Consider the following 20,671-nt stretch of genomic DNA (forward strand, 5'->3'; position numbering starts at 1 on the left):
CCCCGGCTCAAGGAGTTTACAATCTTGGGGAGTTTATAATCACGGGGAGTTTACAATCACGGGGAGGAGAGATAAGGGTGTAAAGGCCTTGACTTCTTCAGGGGAGAGAATGGCCGACGTCTGGCAAGCTAGACTGGAAGGTATCTCAGAGAGTATCTCGGAGTCTTGACAGAAAGGTGGGTTTCCACAGGCAGAGAGGATGGATTCAAGAGGAAGAGCTGGAGAGCCCGAGGGGGCTGGCTTCGGGCTTGAGCGAGGTGTGCATCCAGGGAGCGTAGAGAGACCCGGCTGGGAGGAAGGGCTGGGACTAGGTATGGCGCTCTAAGGGACCGGGTCACTGAGCTTGCCTGAGGTGGCATCGTGGACCAAGGGGAGCTTTACTGCACAGTTTGTGAGGCCGTGGAGTCCAGGCCCCTAATTCTCCTCGGAGGCCCACGGTGAGAGGTCCAGCTTATCGATGGCTGAGCAATCCACAAAGCCTTGGGGGTAGCTGTTGGCTTGGAAGGGGTGCAGCGGGACCTTGGTGACGTGGGTGTTGTCACAGACAAGGCGTGACAAGGACATTTTCTGTAGAGAGTTCCGCTGCTCCTCAGTGAAGACCCCAGGGTTCTCCCACCAGAACCTGCAGAGACAGAAGCAGGGTCTCTCCATACAGCCCAGCCGTTGGACCCTCCCCTGTCTGCCAGAGGGGAAGGAAGGAGGTCACCGGAACATACCAAGGTCTGGCGTCAGTCCTCCTGTAGGACGCCCACGGCCCACCTCCGAGAAGGGATGCCCTCCGTGCCCTCCCCCCTGAGGTCTCACTTGCCTGTCTCCATCACGGATCTGCTGGAACTGCCTTCCCAGGAGGCAGGCCAGGAGATGCCCCACCTGGCCCCTCTCTACCAGGGGCTCAGCAATGGCCCCTATCCAGATGTCAATGTTGTCAGGGGTCCCGTAGAGAACCAGTAACTTCTCAGCCAGCAACTTGTTCTTCAGCACGGCGTGCAGCTGCTTCAGTGTTTGGGGCTGTGAGAGGCCACAGAAGCCTCTCCAGGAGTTGTACCCTAGGGCAGAGAGGCTGGAGCTGTCTCATCCCCCTTGCAGAAGTGCCCGCTCCGGCTCCATCAGCCCCAGAAAGTCTGTGTTCACAGCCCTTGGGATAGGGGAGTCAGTGAGCCATTGTTTTATACTGTGGCACTTAAGCTTCGAGGGGGCTAGAAGGTTATATGGTGCTTACTATGGGTCCAGGAACTATTCTAAGCACCACACACAAACATAAATTGAAGAACAGAGATGTCAAGTAACTTGCCTGAGGTCACATGAGTAGAAAGGGCATAGCTGGAATTTGAACCCAGGCAGTCTGGCTCTTAGGTACTACATTTAGGAAGATCCGATAGTCGTTGTTTTCCCTCTGTTACCCTTTTCTTAATATTTTCTGGACTTTTAAACTGGTTTTACAAGTCAGTTGTTGATTTCTTTCATTTGAGGAGCTCAAAGAAAGTACCAGATGTGTTCTCTGGTCTCTGCATTAAGGAGAATGGAAGATTCCATTTCACAGATGAGCAAAGTGAGTTTTAAAAACGGGCATCTCTGGACTTCCATGGAGGTCCAGTGGTTAAGACTCTGTGCTTCCACTGCAGGGGGCACGGGTTCTATCCCTGGTCAGGGAACTAAGATCCCACATGCTGCATGGCGCGGTCAAAAAAAAAAAAAAGGGCATCTCTGCCTTCTGTTTTAGAAGTGATCACCTCCTCAGGGCTACAGACAAGAGTCCCTTGGAACCCCAGAAAGTAGCTAAAAGTTCCCCAGGCCTGGCAGGACCCTAGGCCCACTCACCAGGCATCCCATGGTCCCGGCAACGCTGTATGTTGATGGCAGCCAAGTCAAAGCCGTGGATCACGTGAGTGGGCTGAAAAAGCTTGTTGCGCAGCTCGCCCGTCATCATTTTATTCTGATTCATCGATTTGGACTTCTTGGCCAGCAGGCCCCGCACCAGAGGGTCAATTCCACCTGCAAGGGAGACCCAGAGGCCATGTTGGGGATGGGGGCAGCTGGGGACATTCTTCCACTGCTGGCTCCTCCCTCCACCAGACATTTTCTCTTTCTCAGGTGAAAGAAGGGCCAACTGCACCTCTCGGGCTGGAAGTGGGGAGGAGAGAAGAGCACAGTGCAGCCCGCAGGGTATGCTGGGAGCTGGGGGTCAGTCCAGACCACCTGCCATCCTGGGGCTATGGCATGAGCATAAGCTTAGGGTTTCTTTCAAGCTCCAGTTCAGAGAGCTGGCTCCTTCACTTCCATATGTTCCCCCAATGAACTGTGCAGCTTGGGAAGAGATGTCAGAAATCTCTGGAAAATGCCCTGACTTGTCAGGCCTTAAGTAAAGCCAGTTTCAACACAGCCCACCTCAGGATAAAGGGGAGCTGGCTTCAACCTTTGGCACTTAATGTAGGTGGAAAGCCATAGAGGAGAGCAGAAAAGAGCAATTTTTTTTTTTTTTTACCAGACCTAGGAATTATTTCTGCAGGGATCAGAGAAACCTGAGGCAGGGAAAGGGAACAGGGAAAACTCGGCATCTTAAAGGCCAGCGGAAGAAAGAAAGAATAATAACCACATCCTGTGTGTCAGGAACCATTGTAGGGCACTTTATACATATATTTCTATTTTTTTAATATCCTATGAGATAGGTATTATTACTGTCCCCATTTTACAAATGAAGAAACTGAGGCTCTGTGAGGTGAATTCACTTGCCTAGGGTCACACAGGAAGTGCCTGGAGTCTGACTTCCAAGCCAGGTTTCCCTAGAAGCAGGCTACAGAGTGAGACAGCCTAGTGACAGTGCTTCCCTGAAAGCACATACCATCTTTGACTATCCTCCAGGTGTTGAAGAAGAGGGTATGCAGGGGGAGCTCTGCTTCCAGACCCCATGGTTGATAATTCTCATCCAGGCGGAACACAGTGGAGGGGACCTCTAAGTGGCCAAAGCGGAAGGCGAAGGTGAAGACATTGGAAATTCGGGGATCCACAGATTCGTTATAGCCTTGGTATGGAGGGATCCACTTTTGCATCTCATCACCTAGCACAATGGGTAGGTAGTCCCTAAAGGTGATAATCTGGAAGGAGAAACAAGTCATGAGAAAAGGGTGTGAGAAGCCCTACCTCTGGCCACAGTGGACGGGCCCAGCTGTGGCACCAGACTAAGCTGGTTAGTCAGATTCTCTCTCTCAGGAACTTAGATTTCAAATGCAGCTCTTCAAGAAAATATAGCTTGAATAGAAATAGCTATTCAAGCTATTTTTGGCGGTGCTCTATCTGAGGGGACAGATGGGGTGATATGGGTTGTCATTTTCTATCATGTGCAGAAAAGCAGAGAAAACCCATCTGCAGAGAAAGAGAGTGGAGAAGTGAAGAGAGGAGCAGAGAGGAGGGAGAGACAGAGTGAGAGTAGCTGCCCTAATTCCAGATGGTTTTCAGTCTCTGGCTCTCACCCTAGTTGAGGCCCAACTACACTCCCTGCCTGGGGGTTCCGGGAGAAACCCTTACTAGCTTCCAGTTGATACATGTATAGGGTGAACCTGTACTGAACATCTGAACTAGCTTGCATGGGTTTCTTTTTCTTGTAGTCCAAGAAGCCTTATTATGGATGCAAATCCATATGTTGAAGCTCTAACCCTCTCATCTGACTGTATTTGAAGATAGGGCCTGTAAAGAGGTAATTGAGGTTAAATGATGTCATAAGGGTGGAGCCCTAATCCAAAAAGACTAGTGTCCTGATAAGATGAGAGAGACACATGCACAGGGGTAAGACATGTGACCTCCAGAAAGGAAAGAAGAATGATGTACTGGGTAACACTACACCCATCAACAGCAGAATACAAATACTTTCTAAGGACCTATGGAACATTCAACAAGATAACCATACCAGGGTTATAAAATAAACCTTAACAAATTTGGAAGAATTGAGATCATAAGAGTATATTCTCTGACCATGATGGAATCAAATTAGAAATCAGTAACAGAAAGGCAGCAGAAAAATCTCTAAACACTTAGAAATAAAACAATATACTTCTCAATAACCCACAGGTCAAAGAGGAAGTCTGAAACGAAGAAACAACAACAACAAAACATACACAGTGAATTAAAATGAAAATATAACATATCAATATTTGTGGGATACAACTAACAGTGCTAAGAGGGAAATTTATATCACTTGTAATACTTATGTTAGAAAAGAAGAAAGCTCTCAAATCAATAATCTAAGCTCCTACCTCAATAAACTAGCAGGAAGAGCAAAGTAAACCTAAAGCAAGCAGAATAAACTAAAGAAGAAAAGTCATATGATTATCTAAATCAATGCAGAAAAACCATTTGACAAAATTCCACATCTATTCATGATAAAAACTCTCAGTACACTAGGAATAGAGCAGAACGTCCTCAACTTCATATAGAGCATTTACCAAAAAAAATCACAACTAACTATACTTAATGGTGTAACCTTGAATGCTTTTCTTTTACTATTGGGAAGACAAGAATGTCTGCTCTCATCACTCTTATTCACTATAGTACTGGAAGTTGTAGCCACTGTAATAAGGCAAGAAAAAGAAATGAAAAACATACAAATTAGAAAAGAAGGAATATAACTGTCATTATTTGTAGGTGACATGACTATCTATGTAGAAAATCCCAAGGAATCTACAGAACTCCTGGAACTAATTGCATTCAACAGGTCATAGGATACAGACTCAACACATAAAAATCAATTATATTTTTATACACTGGTAATGAATAAGTGGAAACTGAAATAAGAGATGTAATACCACTTACAATTCCTCCAAAGGAAATGAAATACTCAGGTATAAATGTAATAAGCATGTATAGGATCTGTCTGATTAAAATTATAAAATGCTGATGAAATAAATCAAAGAAAATCTAAATACTTGGAGAGACATACTCTGTTTATATAGTGGAAAACTCAACATTGTAAAGATGTCAATTGTCCCTAAATTGATCTATAGTTTTAATACAATTCTTATCAAAATCTCAGCAAGATTTCTTTGTAGACATAGATCAGCATGTTTTAAAATATATATGGAAAGGTAAAGACCCTACAATAGCCAAAATAATTTTGAAAAAGAATAAAGTGAGGAGTCATTCTTCTTAATGTTGTCTTATTGTATAGCTACAGTTATTAAACACTGTGGTACTGGTGTAGGAATAGACACATAGATTAGTGGAATATAATGGACAACCTAGAAATAGATTGACATAAATATGCCCAAATAAGTTTTTTTTACACTTTTTATTTTATATTGGAGTATAGCCGATTAACAATGTTGTGATAGTTTCAGGTGCACAGCAAAGCGACTCAGCCATACATATACATGTATCCATTCTTCCCCGGACTTCCCTCCCATCCAGGCTGCCACATAATGCCCAAATAATTTTTGACAATGGAGCAAAAGCAGTTCAAAAGGAGAAAGATAGCCTTTCAGTAAGTGGTGCTGGAGCAATTAGACAACCATACCCCCCACCCCAAATGAACCCTGACCTAAATCTTATGCTTTTTACAAAAATTAACCTCAAATGGATCATGGACTTAAATGTAAAAGATAAAACTATAAAATGTCTAGAAAAATAAAACCAGGAGAAAAATCTCTGGGACCTAAGACTAGGGAAAGAATTGAAACTTGACACCAAAACACAATCTATGAAAGGAAAAAACTGATAAATTTGGCCTCATCAAAATTAAAAACTCTTACTCTGCAAAAGACCCTATTAAGAAAATGAAAAGACAAAGTACAGACTGGGAGAAAATATTTACAGTCACATATCTGACAAAGGAGTCATATCTAGAATATATAAAGAACTCTCAAAACTCAACAAAAAGACAAAATCCATTTTGAAAATGGGCAAAATATATGAACAGATGTTTGATTGAAGAGGATATCCAGATGGCAAAAAAGCACATGAAAAGAAGTTCAATATGATCAGCCATCAGATAAATGCAAAGTAAAACCACAATGCAATATCACTACATACCTATCAGAAAGGGTAAAAAAAAAAATGAGTGATGACACCAAATAATGACCAGGATGCAGAGAAACTGGATCATTCATACATTGCTGGTGGGAATGTAAAAAACAGTACAGCCGCTCTGAAAAATACTTTGGCAGTTCCTTTTAAAACTAAAAATGGACTTAGCGTATAACCCAGCAATTGCACTCTCGGGCATATATCCCAGAGAAATAAAAACCTATTTTCATGCAGAAACTTATCCACGAATGCTCATAGCAGCTTTACTCATAATAGCCCCAAATTGGAAGCTATGCAAATGTCATTCAATAGGTGAACGGTTAAACAAAACATGGAATACTACTCAACAACAAAAAGAAATGAACAATTGATGTATGTAACAAGTTGGACGAACCTCAAGGAAATTATGCTGCAAGTAAAAAGCCAGTCTCAAAAGAATACATACTGCATGATTTCATTTATATAATACTCATGAAATAACATAACTGTACAGATGGAGAACAGATTAGTGGTTGCCGGGGGTTAGGGATGTGGGAAGGGGGAGGGTGGATGTGGCTATAAAAAGGTAGCACAAGGGAGTCTGTGGTGATGGTAGAGGTAAGTGTCGTTATTGTGGTGGTGGTTACATGAAACTACATATGTGATACACTTACATGGAGCTACACACACACACACACACACACACACACACACACACACACACACACACCCCACATGAATTGACTGCACTTATAACCGGTGAAATCTGAAGAAACTTTATGGTTCGTATCTATGTTAACTTCTGGCTTTTGATATTGTACCATAGTTATGCAAACTGTTAGCACTGGGGGAGACTAGGTGCCTGTGCTTTTTTTTTCTTTTTGATACAACTTCCTGAGCATCTACAATTATTTTTAAATAAAATGTTTAAAAAATATGTGTATGGTTAATATCAACATATCAATTTTTCTAAGTCTCTTCTAGTTAGTCAATCAGTCAATCAACAATAGCAATTGACTATGCCTGTGACATGTGGCTTAGGTGTGGAAAATTTTAGAAGATAATCCAATCAAAACAATCAAAATAACTGTGATGTAACAGTCCCAGGAGTGATGGAGCCTGTGGTCCCAGTGATGGCCCCTGGGCGGGCATACTGAGTGACTGACATATGAATGACTCTCCAACACCCTGAATCCAGGGATTCATTTTGGGGCCGAGAAGCTGAAGAAACAAAAGAGAGGGTTTAAAAGAATGAGACAGTGGGAAAGAAGCAGCAGAGGAGAGGAAGGGGGAAAGCCGAGGAGGTCACTGGACGCGTGGCCACGGGCAGAGGGCAGAGCCAGGAGCAGAAGCGAGGCTGGCACGTGAGGCAGTTCTCCTGAGCCTCTTACCTGTATGAAGGCTCCTAGGATTTTCCGGGCTTCCTGGTAGAGCTTCTCTCCATCCCAATGAGGGTTGAGTCTCTTTAGTTCTCTGGCCAGCCGGTTGTGCTCTCGGAGAAGGAGGGTGTGGGAAACGGCCAGCAGGATCTGCTCCGAGGCTCGGGAATCTCCTGAAAGCCCAGAAGGCAGAAGGGTGGGTCCCCCCTGAGCAGCCCCAGAACCCAGTAACCTGCACAAAGAATAAATGTGGTGTCCCAGAGGGAAGCTCTCCTAAGCCCCTCCTTCCAGTTAGTTTAAGGTGGAAAGAGATCGGGGTTGCGATTCATAGATTTGAATCCCAGCTCTCCACACACACTTTTTAGTTCTGTGCCTTTGGACAAGTTACTTAACATTTCTAAGCCTCAGTCTTCATGTCTGTGAAAATGGGGATAATAAGGTCGAACCCACAAGACTGTGGTAAAGAAAGACTACATACAGGTGACATTAAAAAGTAAAATTTTGCTAATTAAATCCCAACTACCTTCTAAGACAGGACCTACAAATAAACGAGGGGCTTTTTATTGTGCGGAGCAATTTGGATGGTTTTAGGAATGCAAGTTTGAGGGTAAGAGATTGGGTAGGGTTGAATTCCTCTGTGTAATAAGGGAGAAGAATCTAGAGATGGGGGCTATTGGGAAGAGAGGGTCGTATAGGTGGTAAAAGACCAGCTGTTTCATAAGGGGACTTCTTGTGTCCTCTAATCTTCAGGAAAGCCTATTAAATTCATGAATGCTTGGTCTTACTGGATATTTTAATGGAAAACAGGAAGGGCTTAGTTTTGTGTCTGGACTGATGCGAGATGTGTATGGACACAGAATCCAAGAGCTCTACCAAGAGATCTGGGTCTTCTGCCATGTCTGGGTGGGCTGGGGGTTTGTCCTGGGAGAGTGGGTTTTTGGAAGAGAGAAGGCCTCCAGAAGCCACAGGCAGAGAACACCAGGAGGGCATGAGCCCCCGGAATGAAGAGAACTGGAGGGCTTTGTCTGCATACAGGATACATGGAGTGGGGACTTTGTGTTTATAGAAGTTTATAGAAAGCCTCAAAAATATACATTCCTCTTAATCTAGAACGTCCTCCTCTAGGAAGTTATCTTAGTAACTTATTAAAAATGAGCACAAGGGCTTCCCTGGTGGCGCAGTGGTTGAGAGTCCACCTGCCGATGCAGGGGACACGGGTTCGTGCCCCGGTCCGGGAGGATCCCACATGCCGCGGAGCGGCTGGGCCCGTGAGCCATGGCCGCTGAGCCTGCGTGTCCAGAGCCTGTGCTCCGCAACGGGAGAGGCCACAGCAGGGAGAGGCCACAGCAGTTAGAGGTCTGCGTACATCAAAAAAAAAAAAATAAAAAAAATGAGCACAATAATTCATCAACAAGGATGCTCAGGACCTTAACAAAAACGCACAAACAAAAATCACAGAAAAACTAGAAATGACACCAATGTCTCCAAGTAAGGTTGATACAGTACCTTATGATACATGTATGTCATGGAATACCAGGCAGCCATTAAAGACAATGGTGTAGAAGGATATTTAAAGATGTGATACATTAAGAGAAGCCACCAGACAATGAGAAGACAGAGAATTACTTCTAGTATGACCCCAATTGTGTAAAACAAGGTAGAACTAGATGTTTGACAGAAAAGAACTGGAAACATAGGCACTGAAATGCTAACAGTGATTGTCCGTGAGTGGTGGGTTTTGTGGATTTTCTTATTTTCTTTGTGCTTTACTGGACTCCCTTATTTTTTTTTTTTTATACAGTGAACACATGTTCTTAGCTTCTGTATTCATCTGTGCCCTTCTGCCAGTCCTGGACCACTGCCCACGGCAATGGTGTCTTGGTGTGTGTTTTTCCAGGAGACAATGAGAAGAAGCAATGGTAAACCCTCCCTGGAAGCCGCCCAGTGGCCTCGAGAAGCTCTTCTGGCCTTGCTCTGCTCTCAGGCCCCGGGATAATCCCCTTGTGCTTTGGCCCCTCTGTTGCCAGCCTAGACTCACCTGCCAGGAAGCAGGGCACGCGGGCAGTGGTGTTGATGAACTCACAGGGGCTCGGCTTCTTGTTGTCAAAGGGCGGGTAGGCCAGCCCGTGGTCCTGGGCCTCCTGGTTGATGGCCATGAGGCCCAGCGGGCTGCTGAGATCCCGGAGGCGGCTGGCCAGGCTCTGCTCAGGGCTGTACACTAAACTGGCGTCCAGGAAGGAGGTCAGAGCATTGATCTGCTCTCGGGCCAATGACTGGTAAGGTGGAGTGGGGCAGACAAACCCGGCCCGGAAGAAAGGCATGCATTTCCCTTGAGTCTTCACCTTGGGGTCGTTGCACGGGAACTGCAGAGAGATCGGGGTGGGTGACTGGGCAGAGGTGGTACAGCTGGCAACCTCTCCCCAGGGTAGGTCTGGATGCAGCTGGCAAAGATGCTGATGGTGCCCTCCTGGGACCCTGGCACCAGACAATGGCTCCAGATGCCTCCTGCTGATGCTATAAATCCTGGGCCCCCAACTTCCTGAAGGTCACTACATCTGCTGACTAAAAGGGCTGAGGGGGAATCATTCAATCTTTCATAGCAAAACCTCCAAATTTTTGGTTGAGAGAGAGTCCTGAGATCCCGGCACAAGGAAGCAGGACATGAGGCAGGAAAGGGTTTGTTAATAATTAACAACAGCTACCATTTATTTTTTCTGGACCTACCGTGTGCTTGGCATTATGCATACTTTATCTCACTTTGGTCCTCATAAAACCCTGTAAGGTAGACAATTCTGTCCCATTTTACACGTGAGAAAACGGAGGCTCAGAAAGGTTAAGTCATTTGCCCAAGATCTTACAAACTGAAAGGGCAAGATGTGGGATTCAGATCTAGGCTGACCTGACTTCACAGCTTATGTTCTTTACACCACAACACACAGCCCTGATTTGTTTGAGTGAAGAAATCATTCTCTAACTGTAAAATCATGAATAAGAAGACAGATGCACCACTGCAAGTTCCTTTCCCTTCCTGCTGGAAGTTCCCACAAATGCCTGCCACTCACCCTGACTCATCCCTTCTGGGAGTAGCCTTCCCGACTCTGAGATGACTTATGGTAGCATTCCACAAATTTCACTGTCTATAACATGAATCTCCCGGGGATTCCATAAAATGTGGATTCTGCTTCCCAATGTCTGGGATGAGGTTTGAGATTTTGCATGTCTAATAAGACCCCAGGTGACATCAGTGCTGCGGGGCCAGGGATGAAGACAACACTCCCCAGAGCTTCCCAATTTTGCCATTAGTGATTACTTGTCCATTTCCCACACAGGTCCTTTGTCCTTGACGGAAGGGACGGTGTCTCGTTCACCTTTGAATTCTAAGTGTTTAGCGTACTGCCTGGCACAGAGTAGATGAGTAATGTCTATTTGCTAAATAAATGGGTGAGTGAATGAATAGACGTGTGAGGCTTGGGAAGCTGTCAAATCAACATTCAAGATCTCCAGGAGGTCCTGGCTGACAGGCTGGGAACGTCTGCCACATCAGGGAGGCAAGGGGTTTGCCAGGGACCCGCAGCTGCAGGGCCTACCATGATGGGGAAACAGTTGTCTCCCTGGATACAGTGCTCATCACACTGTACTTTGGAGTACTCGCTGCTCTCCAGTTCCGTGTCGGGGGCAAAATCCAGGTCGTGGTCCACAATTTGACCCCACTGCATCAAGAGCAGGGACCTGTTTGGGTCCAGAACACCCTCTTCATTTAGGTAGCCTACAATCTTGTTGGATACCTCACGGGCCTACAGGTGGAGAGAGAAGGACAGGGAGGAAAAGGTGCTTTGAGGATTCAGATTCAACTGCAGTTTATAGAGTACCTGTGATGTAACGGGTGCACTTCATCCCCATGACAAGCTTGTGAGGTACGTGCCATTACCCCCATTTTGTAGATGAGGAGACTGAGGACTAGACAGGTGAGGTCAACTCACCAAGGTCCTGCCGCTACAAGGGGCCAGGTCTGTATGACGTGCTGGCTTCAAGGCCAGTGCTCCTTCCACTCAGAGAGGGAACACAAAGACAGGCTGTCCCTGAAGTAAGTGCCACGGAGGTGCCAGGTGTCTGGGAATAGAAGAGGGGCTCTGGGGAGGGCCCGCCAACTCAGATGAGGCCAACAGATAGGACGTCCCGGCAAGCACCAGCTGATGCACTCCAGGGGCTGGGGCAGGGCAAGCGCGAACAGGATGGGGCAGGGAAGCCATCTGCCTGGGAGACCCCAGGATACTTGGCCTGACGGCAGCTGGGACGTGACCATCCCGTGGCTGGGCTCCGGGACCCGGACTCTGCTGCTCTCTAGTGGCATTTTCCGGAACACCACCAGGGAGGAAGTCCAAATCTCCATCTCTCTCTCCGGATGCGGTTCTACCGCGCGTCTGTCCTCCCACCTATTTCTTCTGCCTTTCCTTGTGTGTTTGTGGGAGGGCATCCTTTCCCCTCTGACTCCCATCATTCACCCGCCTGCTCGGGGCTCGCCCCCACCCCGTGTCCGCCCTCACCAACGGGACAGGGAAGCCGTTCCGCTTCTTCCTCGGCGTCCAGCCGAAGGGCAGGGAGAGCCCGTCCTCGTACTCCGCCGGCAGCCAGCGCGCCAGCGCCCTGTTGGACGCGCCCAGCGCGGGGTTCCTCCTGAAACAGCAAGACCGGCCCTCAGCCTAGGCGGCGGGTTCGCTCCGGGGTCCGCTTCTCCGCAAACCCCACGGGGATCCCCTGGGGAAGGACCCGGAGCTTCTGCCCAAGGGAAAGGGGGCGCGGAGGAGGGGCCTCTCAAATGTGGGGTGTTGGAACTACTGCCACCTCCGAAGGCGCGGGGCTCCTCTGCCCTGGGGAAAGGTGCTCCTTCCAGTGGGATACAGTGGTCTCTTTAGAAGGTGGAGAAGTTAGCGGGGTTCCAACAGAACAGATTCTAGTGGGACGCTAGTCCAGGAGGGTAAGGCGGTGGGAGTTAAGCCTGTAATGCCCAAGGGACAAAACCCCTGGCTGGGCTGAGCAGGGCAGGTGGGCTGGACAGATGGGTTGGCTGTGGTGATTGGGAGAACCTGCCTCCTAAACCCACCTACTGGCCACTCACCTGTTATTACAGTCTCCCGTGATGGTGCGGTAAGGGCTGTTCTCATCACATTTCACCAAAGGAACTGGGACACCACAGCCCACCTCCTGAGAGAGTGCAGTGAAGTCCAGGCTAAGGTCTGAAAGAGAAGGGACGCCAAAAGGGCTGAGTTCTTTCTCCATTCCGAGGCCCTGAGGGGAGGTTCATTTTCTGAACTTGATTTTTTGGGGAATACATTTTACGTTCTAAGTAAGCATTTCTCAGGGGGTTTCTCATTGAATCCTGACAACTCATTAAGGTAAGAATTTAAATTCTCATTTTATGAGAGAACGAGACTTGCCCAAGACCACACAGATAGTAACGGTCTCCAGAATTGTTAGTAGTTCTTTGTCTATCAGACCCTTTGAATCAACAGATCTTTCTTTTAGAACAATACCCCTGAGAGGTTAGGTACATGTTAGTATGAGTTAGTTTGAGAAGATTGCTTTTCTTCTAAAGCTCCACTGACGTCTAAGGTCCCAAGCACGCAGGAATCTAGATAGGAAAGATGTTGGGAAGGGACGGGGCATTTTTACGTGAGGGCCGCTGTGATCTCGGCGGGAGTAACAGAGCGGGGAGCTTCAGGCATCAGAGACCTCCACGTGGGCACAGAATGGGTCCTAATGCAGCCTGAAGGGAATCCGGCTCTGGGGGCCTTCTTCGGGGGCTCACCTGCGGAAGTTGGCAGGGGCTGAGGTTCAAGCCCCAGCACCTTTTGAGTCTCAGAGTCCAAAGTGCTCCCTACTTCTCCCTACCTTGTCCTGGTTTCCTCCTTTTGGAACTTTGGAATTTGCCCAAGTCCTAGGCTAGCTATCTTCCCCCGCTTGAGGTTTTCCCAGGGGGAACCTGCAGCCTCTTCCTCCTGTCAAGACCAATCCCCTTCCTCCGTGACCCACCGTGAACAGTGACATTTGGTAGGGGGTGGGGCGGAGGGGTGGAGGAGGTCACGATCAATCCATCAGCTCATTGTTTCAGCTCCACGGTACCCAGAACAGAAGAGACAGCTCATCACCTGTGACGTAATCCCAGTAAATCCTCCCTGACACAGGTGGCTGAAATGTCCCGTCCACAGGCGGAAGTGGTGACACTGTGGTTTGGGACAGGGAGCCTGTGTTTATTAACTTTAGTCCTTCCTCTGGACAGAGGCCTTACAGATGGTGTTATAACAAAAGGCACAAATGTCCCCTCATTTGGAGTTGGCAGTGTGACCTTGCTGGGCCCAAGTTCCTTTCTCTGCAAAAGGAGCATTGGCCTGGCTGTCCGCCCAGCCCCTCCTTGCTCTGCAGTCCATGATTCTGATGGAGAGAGAGGACATGGCTCCCAGTAGGAACTGTGGCTTTTGGTGGCTTGTGTTCTCTCCTGCGGAGAGATGACCCCTTCCTGCCATCAGAGGGCTGGTGGGTTTTCTGTACCTGTGATGTTGGTCAGGGTCACTTTCTGCCTCAGTCTCTTTAAGGACTCCTCCCACACCTGCCCATGGCGGATGGCCATGCGGGTCCAGCCCTTGGCGTGCTTGAGGTATTTGGAGAGCTGTCGGGTGGTGGGTGCCTCAGAGCTCATGGCCGTCTTCAGCCTACAATGGAGAGCAACGTGGGCGTCATGACCGGGCCCTCGGCTCCGACCCTGTAGTGTGAGGTGTGAGGGGTGTGAGGTGCTGTGTGTGTACAGCAGAGCCGCGGGGGTGTGGGCAGCATGCAGGAGACCCCCACTCCTGTGCTCTCAGGATCTTTTCTTAGCTCTCCTCTGATGCCTCTGGGAAATCTCCTCTGGGAAATCTCCTCTGGGAGGAGGAAGCTACAGTGTGTCTTTAAGCTTCGTTAAGTCTGGTTCTCAAGGAAGGCAGACAGATGGACATGAGCACTTCCTGAATAAGAGTCAGAGGGTTGCAGCTGTGCTGGCTGCTTCCGAATCAGTTGGGGAACCTGAAAACACCTAAGTCCCAGGATGTACCGATTCAGACCGAGGAACCCCTGACCGTGGAGCTGGCCTCGTGCACCGAGAATTCTGGAAATAACATGCCCATGGGCCCCAGTTCTGCCCATGAAAGCATCCTCCCTCCGATCTGGCCCTAGAGTCAGTGTGGAGTTTGTTTAGTTGTGGCTGTAGCATCTAGCCTCTTGTTGACCATTTCTTGGGCCAGATGTTCGGGCTTTGTCTTAATTACCTATCTATAAAAAGAGAAGCCCAAAACCTTTCTACTACTAAGAAGTTGGTGACCAAGGACAAGGTGGTGTCAGAAAAGTCCCTGCATGAGAACCCTCTCCCCCTTCCTGTGCCTCAGTTTCTTGTGTGTGAGATGAAGGGTCCTATGAGATGATCTTTATGGCTCTAAGACTGAAATTTTGGAAGTGGCTCAAATTCTCACAAAGGCAACCCTCCTTTGGGGATATGCGTCACAGGCTGTAACTCCTGGCCTGTCCCTGTGGATCAGGTTATCGATTCTACTGCAAGCATGAGGGGGCCTCGTGCTCAGCCTGAAGGGCGACAATGGGCAATGACCGAGCTGTAATCACCAGGTCTGACCCCTTCCAACCTCCCCCCAACCTCAGTAAGAAAGGACCCAAGAAGATAAGCCAGACTGCCTTTTGTTGCTGTTACAAGAGACATCATGGCCCGGTGGCCCAGACTGCTGCATGGCATGTCCAATGTGGTAACCGCTAGCCACATGTGGCTGTTTAAATGGAAATGCATTAAAATTAAATACAATTAAAAACTCAGCTCCTCAGTGTCACTAGCCACATTTCAAGGGCTCCGTAGCCACATGTAGTCAGTGGCTCCTGTATTGGACAGCACGGACCTAGAGTTTGAACCCTGGTTCCCCCAGGATTGGTTTACAGACATGACCTCTGAGTGAGCTAGGACTCACTGTGTTACTTACATCAGGGCCTGTGGAACACGCTGGCTGGGTTTGACTCCTGCGGCCACTTAGTAGCTGTGTGCCTTCGAGCAAGTTACTCAACATCTCTGTACCCAATTTCCTTACCCATAAAATGAGGATAATGGTAGTAATCCTGTTATTTGATCATTTTGACCTTCAAAAGCAGCTACTTCACATAGTTGGATTTAGCACTTTCTAGGATTTGGGGGAGGAAGGCGTGTGAAGAGCTGAGAGCTGTCTCTGGCACAGAGTAAACACTCACACGTGTTAGCATCAGCGCCATCACCATCATCATGGGTCCCAAAGGGCCCCCCCCACCCAATAGAGAAGGTGTGTTGCTGGGCCTCCCAGGGCTCCACCCAAAGGTCCCATGCAAGGCCCTACCTGTTCCTGCCTTTCTCCCCTGGCTAGTGTTCTGCGCGGTCTCCTGCCTGACCTTGACTCGCCAGGGACTTACCTCCTGCTCTGCCTCAGGGCCGGGCTCCACGGGCTCAAGCAGGGCCTTGGAGGAACTCTGTTTCTATCTCCAGGCCTACCCCCTTGTCCTAGCCCCCAGCCTCTCCCATCTGGATGGCCACAGCAGACTCCTAATGGGACTCACGCCTCCTCTCCTGTCCTTCTCATCCGTTCTCCATCCGGCTGCAGGAAGGCGCTTTTTCGAATGAAAAGCGGACCAGGCCACTCTGGCTGAAGCACTCTCTTGGCTCTCCCTGTGACGTGCATGAATCCACAGGCTTACTGTGTACGTGCTCGTGACGTTGTGGGATCTTTGCCTCTATCTAGTTCCCAAACATTTTCATCACCCTCCAAGGAGACCCCACACCCATGAACAGCCAGCCCAATCCCTCCCCTTCTCCCCCAGCCGCTGTCAGCCACTGCTGTGCCTCTGACTATCTGGCCCTCAGGCTCCACCTGTGTGTCCTCTTTTCCTACTGCTGCCACCAGCGTGGGCCTTCTTTCTGTTTCCTGAGCACCCTCAGCTCTTTCCTGCCTCAGGACCTTTGCCTTTGCTGCTCCCAGACCCTGGCTTTCTACATGGCTGGCTCCTTCTCATCCTCCGTCAGGCTTCCCTGCTCCCTGCGCCTAGAGTAGCAGCCACTGCCCTGTTTATTTCCTTCATTTTCCGTATCACAGACTGTGAGTCACTGGATTGTGCGTGTGCTTGTGAACAAGATGTTTAAATGTGGTTCTTTGTGTCTCCATGAGACCGCTAAATCCAAGAACTAATCGGTGGGGATGAGTTCCAAGGCAGGGCTGGGTCGTCCTGGGCCGCACAACTTGCAGAGGAGGTGATGAAAACCAATCGTGAGGCTGTTATTCTACCCCGACCTTGGGCCATAAAAGGATTGACATTAAGGAGGGAGAGAGAATGTTCGTCTGGAGGTAGTTGCTGAAACACCAGGCAGTTCACTCCTGCCACTGTGGGGCTTCTTCCTGGCGCTCAATCTAGTGACAAGGGCCTTGAGAGGAGGGCCCTGCTGTGTGTCCTGGAGCTATGGCTGGGGGTTGACTCCTGCCCAAAGAGCCCAAAGAGAACAAGAAAAGCAGACGTGGCTCGTGCTGTGCACCTAACAGCAGAGTAAGCCAGACAGGGCAGCCCTCGGCCCCAAATCGGCACATCCTCTAGCAGCAGAGCAAAACTTTTAGTCTTCTGCGGCATCTTTAAAGGGGACCTGGCCCAAGATGGTGTGAGGAGGGGTGACGGAGGGAGCCGCAAGCTCCAGGGCTGAGGGGTGGAGCTGTGAGCTACTGGTCAGAAACTTCTCTGGGTCAGAGAGCTGGCAGCAGAATCTCTGAGAGCCGAAAAGCGCCCAAGGAGGGAAGGAGCTTCTGACCCAACCCCTAACACCCAGGCACTAAGCTGTCCAGGCGACTTAGACTTTGCCATCCTGTATCTCTCCTACCTCCCCCAGCTTGACCCCTAAGAGGGACAGTCCTGGGCTGGGGGATGAGGAGAAGCTCGGGAAAGAGGGACGGGCGGACCATGCACCCTCCTCTCACTATGAAAGCCTAAAGCAGCTCCGAGGGGAGGAAAGTGAGAGGCTCTGGGCTTTGTCTTCTTCTGCTGACATTTGAGTTCCTGAAAGGACTAGAAGTGATCAGAGCACATCTTGTCATCTAAAAGTCAGCAAAAAAGTTATGGGACCTCTTGAGAGTTTATGCAAGGGCCAGGGAGGAATGCAACCCCAAGCCCAGTAAAGGGGCAGCAAGAGGAACGAGTAAGGTTGTTTTCTGCTCAGTAAAGTGGTTACTCTTGTTTTTCTGCCTCTCTAGCTCCAGCATGGGCTTCCTGAGGGCAGGGACCCAGTCTGCATTGCTTATTTCAGGAAACCCAGGCCCTACACATGGTCGGGAGGTGGCTGACTCTGCTGGTGTCCTGCACGTTTCTCAAGTTCATTTGGGCCCATTTATAGCTTTGGCGTGCCCCTACCCTAGCCTCTGACGGCTCACTCCCGTAACTGTCCTGGCAATTGCTTCTGAGTCAGGGTGGCTTCCTGGCTGGAGGTGCCTGGGAGTCACACAGTGTGCTACACTGCGCCCCCCCCCCCCCCAGTGCCAAGCTTGCAGCACACCTGGCTGACATCAAGGACCCTTTTGGCAGGTGAAAGGTCTGCTCTCTCGCTTGGGGTAGGATAGACTCTGAGGTGCAGCCTACACTCCGGATCTCCCTGTGGGGTCAGCTGGGGCTAGACCTTAAACCACATCCCTGCTTAACCCCTTCTTTTTACCTACCTGGCCTCACTCCCTCACTCCGCTACAGCTTTCGTGAGAGCGCTCCCCAGTAAGCCACCCGCATGTGAATCCAGGTCTCAGGTTCTGCCTCAAAGGGACCTGACCTAAGACATGTTGAATGAACGGAGAACTTCTAGGGACAGGCTTTCTGAGAGTCTGCAATGCATGACCTAAGGAATCACTTAGCCACGTGGAAGAAAGTGCTTATAGGATCAGGTGAGACATCCCCTTCAAGGTAACTTAGAGGATGAGGATTTTAGCAATTGTTGGCTTTTACTCATACTTGCCCCATACTCGCAGGTGGGCAGGGGCTGGGAGTGGAAGGGCAGGTTATAAAATTGCTCTGGCTCATTGGCTTGTCAGGACTGGCCTAGATGCACTCGTCAGCCTAGGAAGAGAAGCATGTGGTATGTGTGTCTCACCTACCTGGTCCGGGAGTCCAGGAAGGCCTTGTTGACCTGGATCTTGACCTGACTCACAGCATCAGAGATGGTGAAGGTGCGGGTGGCCTGCTCTTGGAGGGGGAGAAGCAAGGAGCAGGGTATCAGACACCACTCTTTGGAGAAGCCCTTTGCTCTGTCTCCCTCTTTCTCCACCATTATCCCCACCACTCAAACCTGAGCAGGCAGAAGATCAAGATTAGGAAACATTCGACAGGAGGAAAAGCCCAGAATGGGAAGAATACTCTCTGATCCTCAGTAAGGTGTCAATATCACTCTTTAGGAGTCCAGTAGAATACATTCGTCCCTCAATATCCACAGGGGATTGGTTCCAGGACCCCCCAGGATGCTCAAGGCCCTTATGTAAAAGGGCATAGTATTTATATATAACCTATGCGCATCTTTCTGTATACTTTGAATCGCCTCCAGATTACTTATAATACTTAATGCAATGTAAATGTCATATAAATAGTTACCAGAGTGGGTTTTTTTTTTTTTTTTTTTTGGGAGCCGGGGAGCTTTCTGGAATCTTTTAAAAAAAATATTTTCAATCCACTGCTTGTTGAATCCGCTGATGCAGAACCTGTGGATACAGAGGCCTGACTGGACCCAGTGATGGGATTAAGAAGGCGTGTGACCACTCAGGTTGGCTCTGGGCTCTGGGCTGTGGGGATTTTTTTTGGTTCTTGGTGAAGTGGATCTGAAAACAAGTCCCTCAAAAGGCTTCGCTGATCACAAGGACCCTGAGGTAGGGAAGGGGATGGTGTAGAGTAGAGGTGGGGTTCCCTCTTTTACTCGAATTGGGGTCTGGAATGGTGGGGGGATGAGGATGCAGTCTTTGAACAAGGGGAGTGTAGTGGCTTAAATAGTGTCCCTCCAAAAACCTTGTCCAAATACCACCTGAGAATGTGACCTTATTTGGAAATAGGGTCTTTGCAGATGTAGCTAATTAGGAAGAAGTCATACAGGTACAGGATTAGAGTGGGCTCTAAATCCAATGACTCGTGGTCTTATAACAAGAGGAGAGGACACACAGAGGACACCACAGAGAAGAGGGCCACGTGAAGATGGAGGCAGGTTGGAGTGACACATGTAAAAGCCAAGGATTTCTGGGAGCTACTGGAGGCTGCAAGGGGCAAGGAATGATTCTCCCCTAGAGCCTTCAGAGGAGCATGACCCAGCCAACACCTTGATTTAGGAATTCCAGCCTCCTGGACTGTAGGAGAATAAATTCCTGTTGTCTTAAGCCGCCCAGTTTGTGGTCCTTTGTTACGGCAGCCCCAGGAAACACAATACAAGGTGGTACTTACCATTTGTGTCAGATTCTGCAACCTGGAACAAGCTCAGGGAAGCCAAAAGGACTGGGAGATGGAAGAGGACCCTCATCGCTGAAATGAGACCCGGATCAGGATGTGAGCCTTGTAGAGTCCCCGTGGGTAGGACTGAATCACAGAAAGGGGGTGGTAAAGCAGAGAAAGCCCAGAGAACATGAGACACCCTAACATTAGAACAGAGGAGGGGAAACCACAGTAACTAACTAGGCATCTACCATATGTGCAGGCCCATGGTAGGTCCTGGGAGATGGAAAGAGGCAGTGGTGGAAGGGAAAGAACACAGGCTTTGTGGTCAGAAGGTCCTGAGTTGTAGTTATGCATTTGCTCTAACTAGCTCTGTGACACTGAGCAGGTTACTTGACATCTCTGGGCCCCCGGCCTGATTGAGTGAGAGGGTTGGACCAAGTGATCCAGGATGTCTGATTCTGCCTTGACACCCCGTGACCCCACTTCCTGTACCTGTCTTGTCACCGGTGACAAATGCTCTTACCAAACCCAAAACACAACTTTGGAGTTCCTCTTCCTTTTTTCCCCTCCGGATGTATTGCTCCCTGAACGCCATCCTCCTCTGGCCCAGCACCAGGGGAGTGTGCCTGAGAAGCAGACACTCAGTTCCTCCTATGGGAACTGGCAAGGAACGCCACCCTCCCTCAAAGAGTCGACATGATGGGAAAACACGAATGAAAATTGTGGCAAAGCTCAGAGCTCTCCAGAGCTCACAGCTGTGTTCCAGGTTGCCTGAAGAGATTCCTGCTCTTGGATCAATGCCTTCATCATGAGCT

The 20,671-nt window shown here is 48.9% G+C and overlaps 1 protein-coding gene across 2 annotated transcripts; it reads right to left on the reverse strand.

Annotated features, from left to right (window-relative positions):
* Positions 1–414: 414 nt before the first annotated feature.
* On the reverse strand, positions 415–19,941 carry LPO (lactoperoxidase; the record flags this gene model as incomplete). 2 transcript variants are annotated; one of them, XM_082678837.1, is made up of 12 exons in its annotated part: positions 415–622; positions 809–1,046; positions 1,819–1,992; positions 2,840–3,092; positions 7,383–7,543; positions 9,409–9,733; positions 10,958–11,164; positions 11,915–12,044; positions 12,487–12,604; positions 13,917–14,077; positions 18,542–18,629; positions 19,866–19,941. In XM_082678837.1, the coding sequence occupies 12 exons, from the start codon at positions 19,939–19,941 to the stop codon at positions 415–417; spliced, it is 2,139 nt and encodes a 712-aa protein (XP_082534963.1). The 2 variants fall into 2 exon arrangements, with proteins under 2 accessions (XP_082534963.1, XP_082534964.1); XM_082678838.1 differs by lacking the exons at positions 13,917–14,077; positions 18,542–18,629.
* Positions 19,942–20,671: the final 730 nt, after the last annotated feature.

The sequence above is a fragment of the Grampus griseus genome (assembly GCF_964374135.1).
Source record: "Grampus griseus genome assembly, chromosome: 20".
In the NCBI taxonomy this organism is placed as follows: Eukaryota; Metazoa; Chordata; class Mammalia; order Artiodactyla; family Delphinidae; genus Grampus; species Grampus griseus.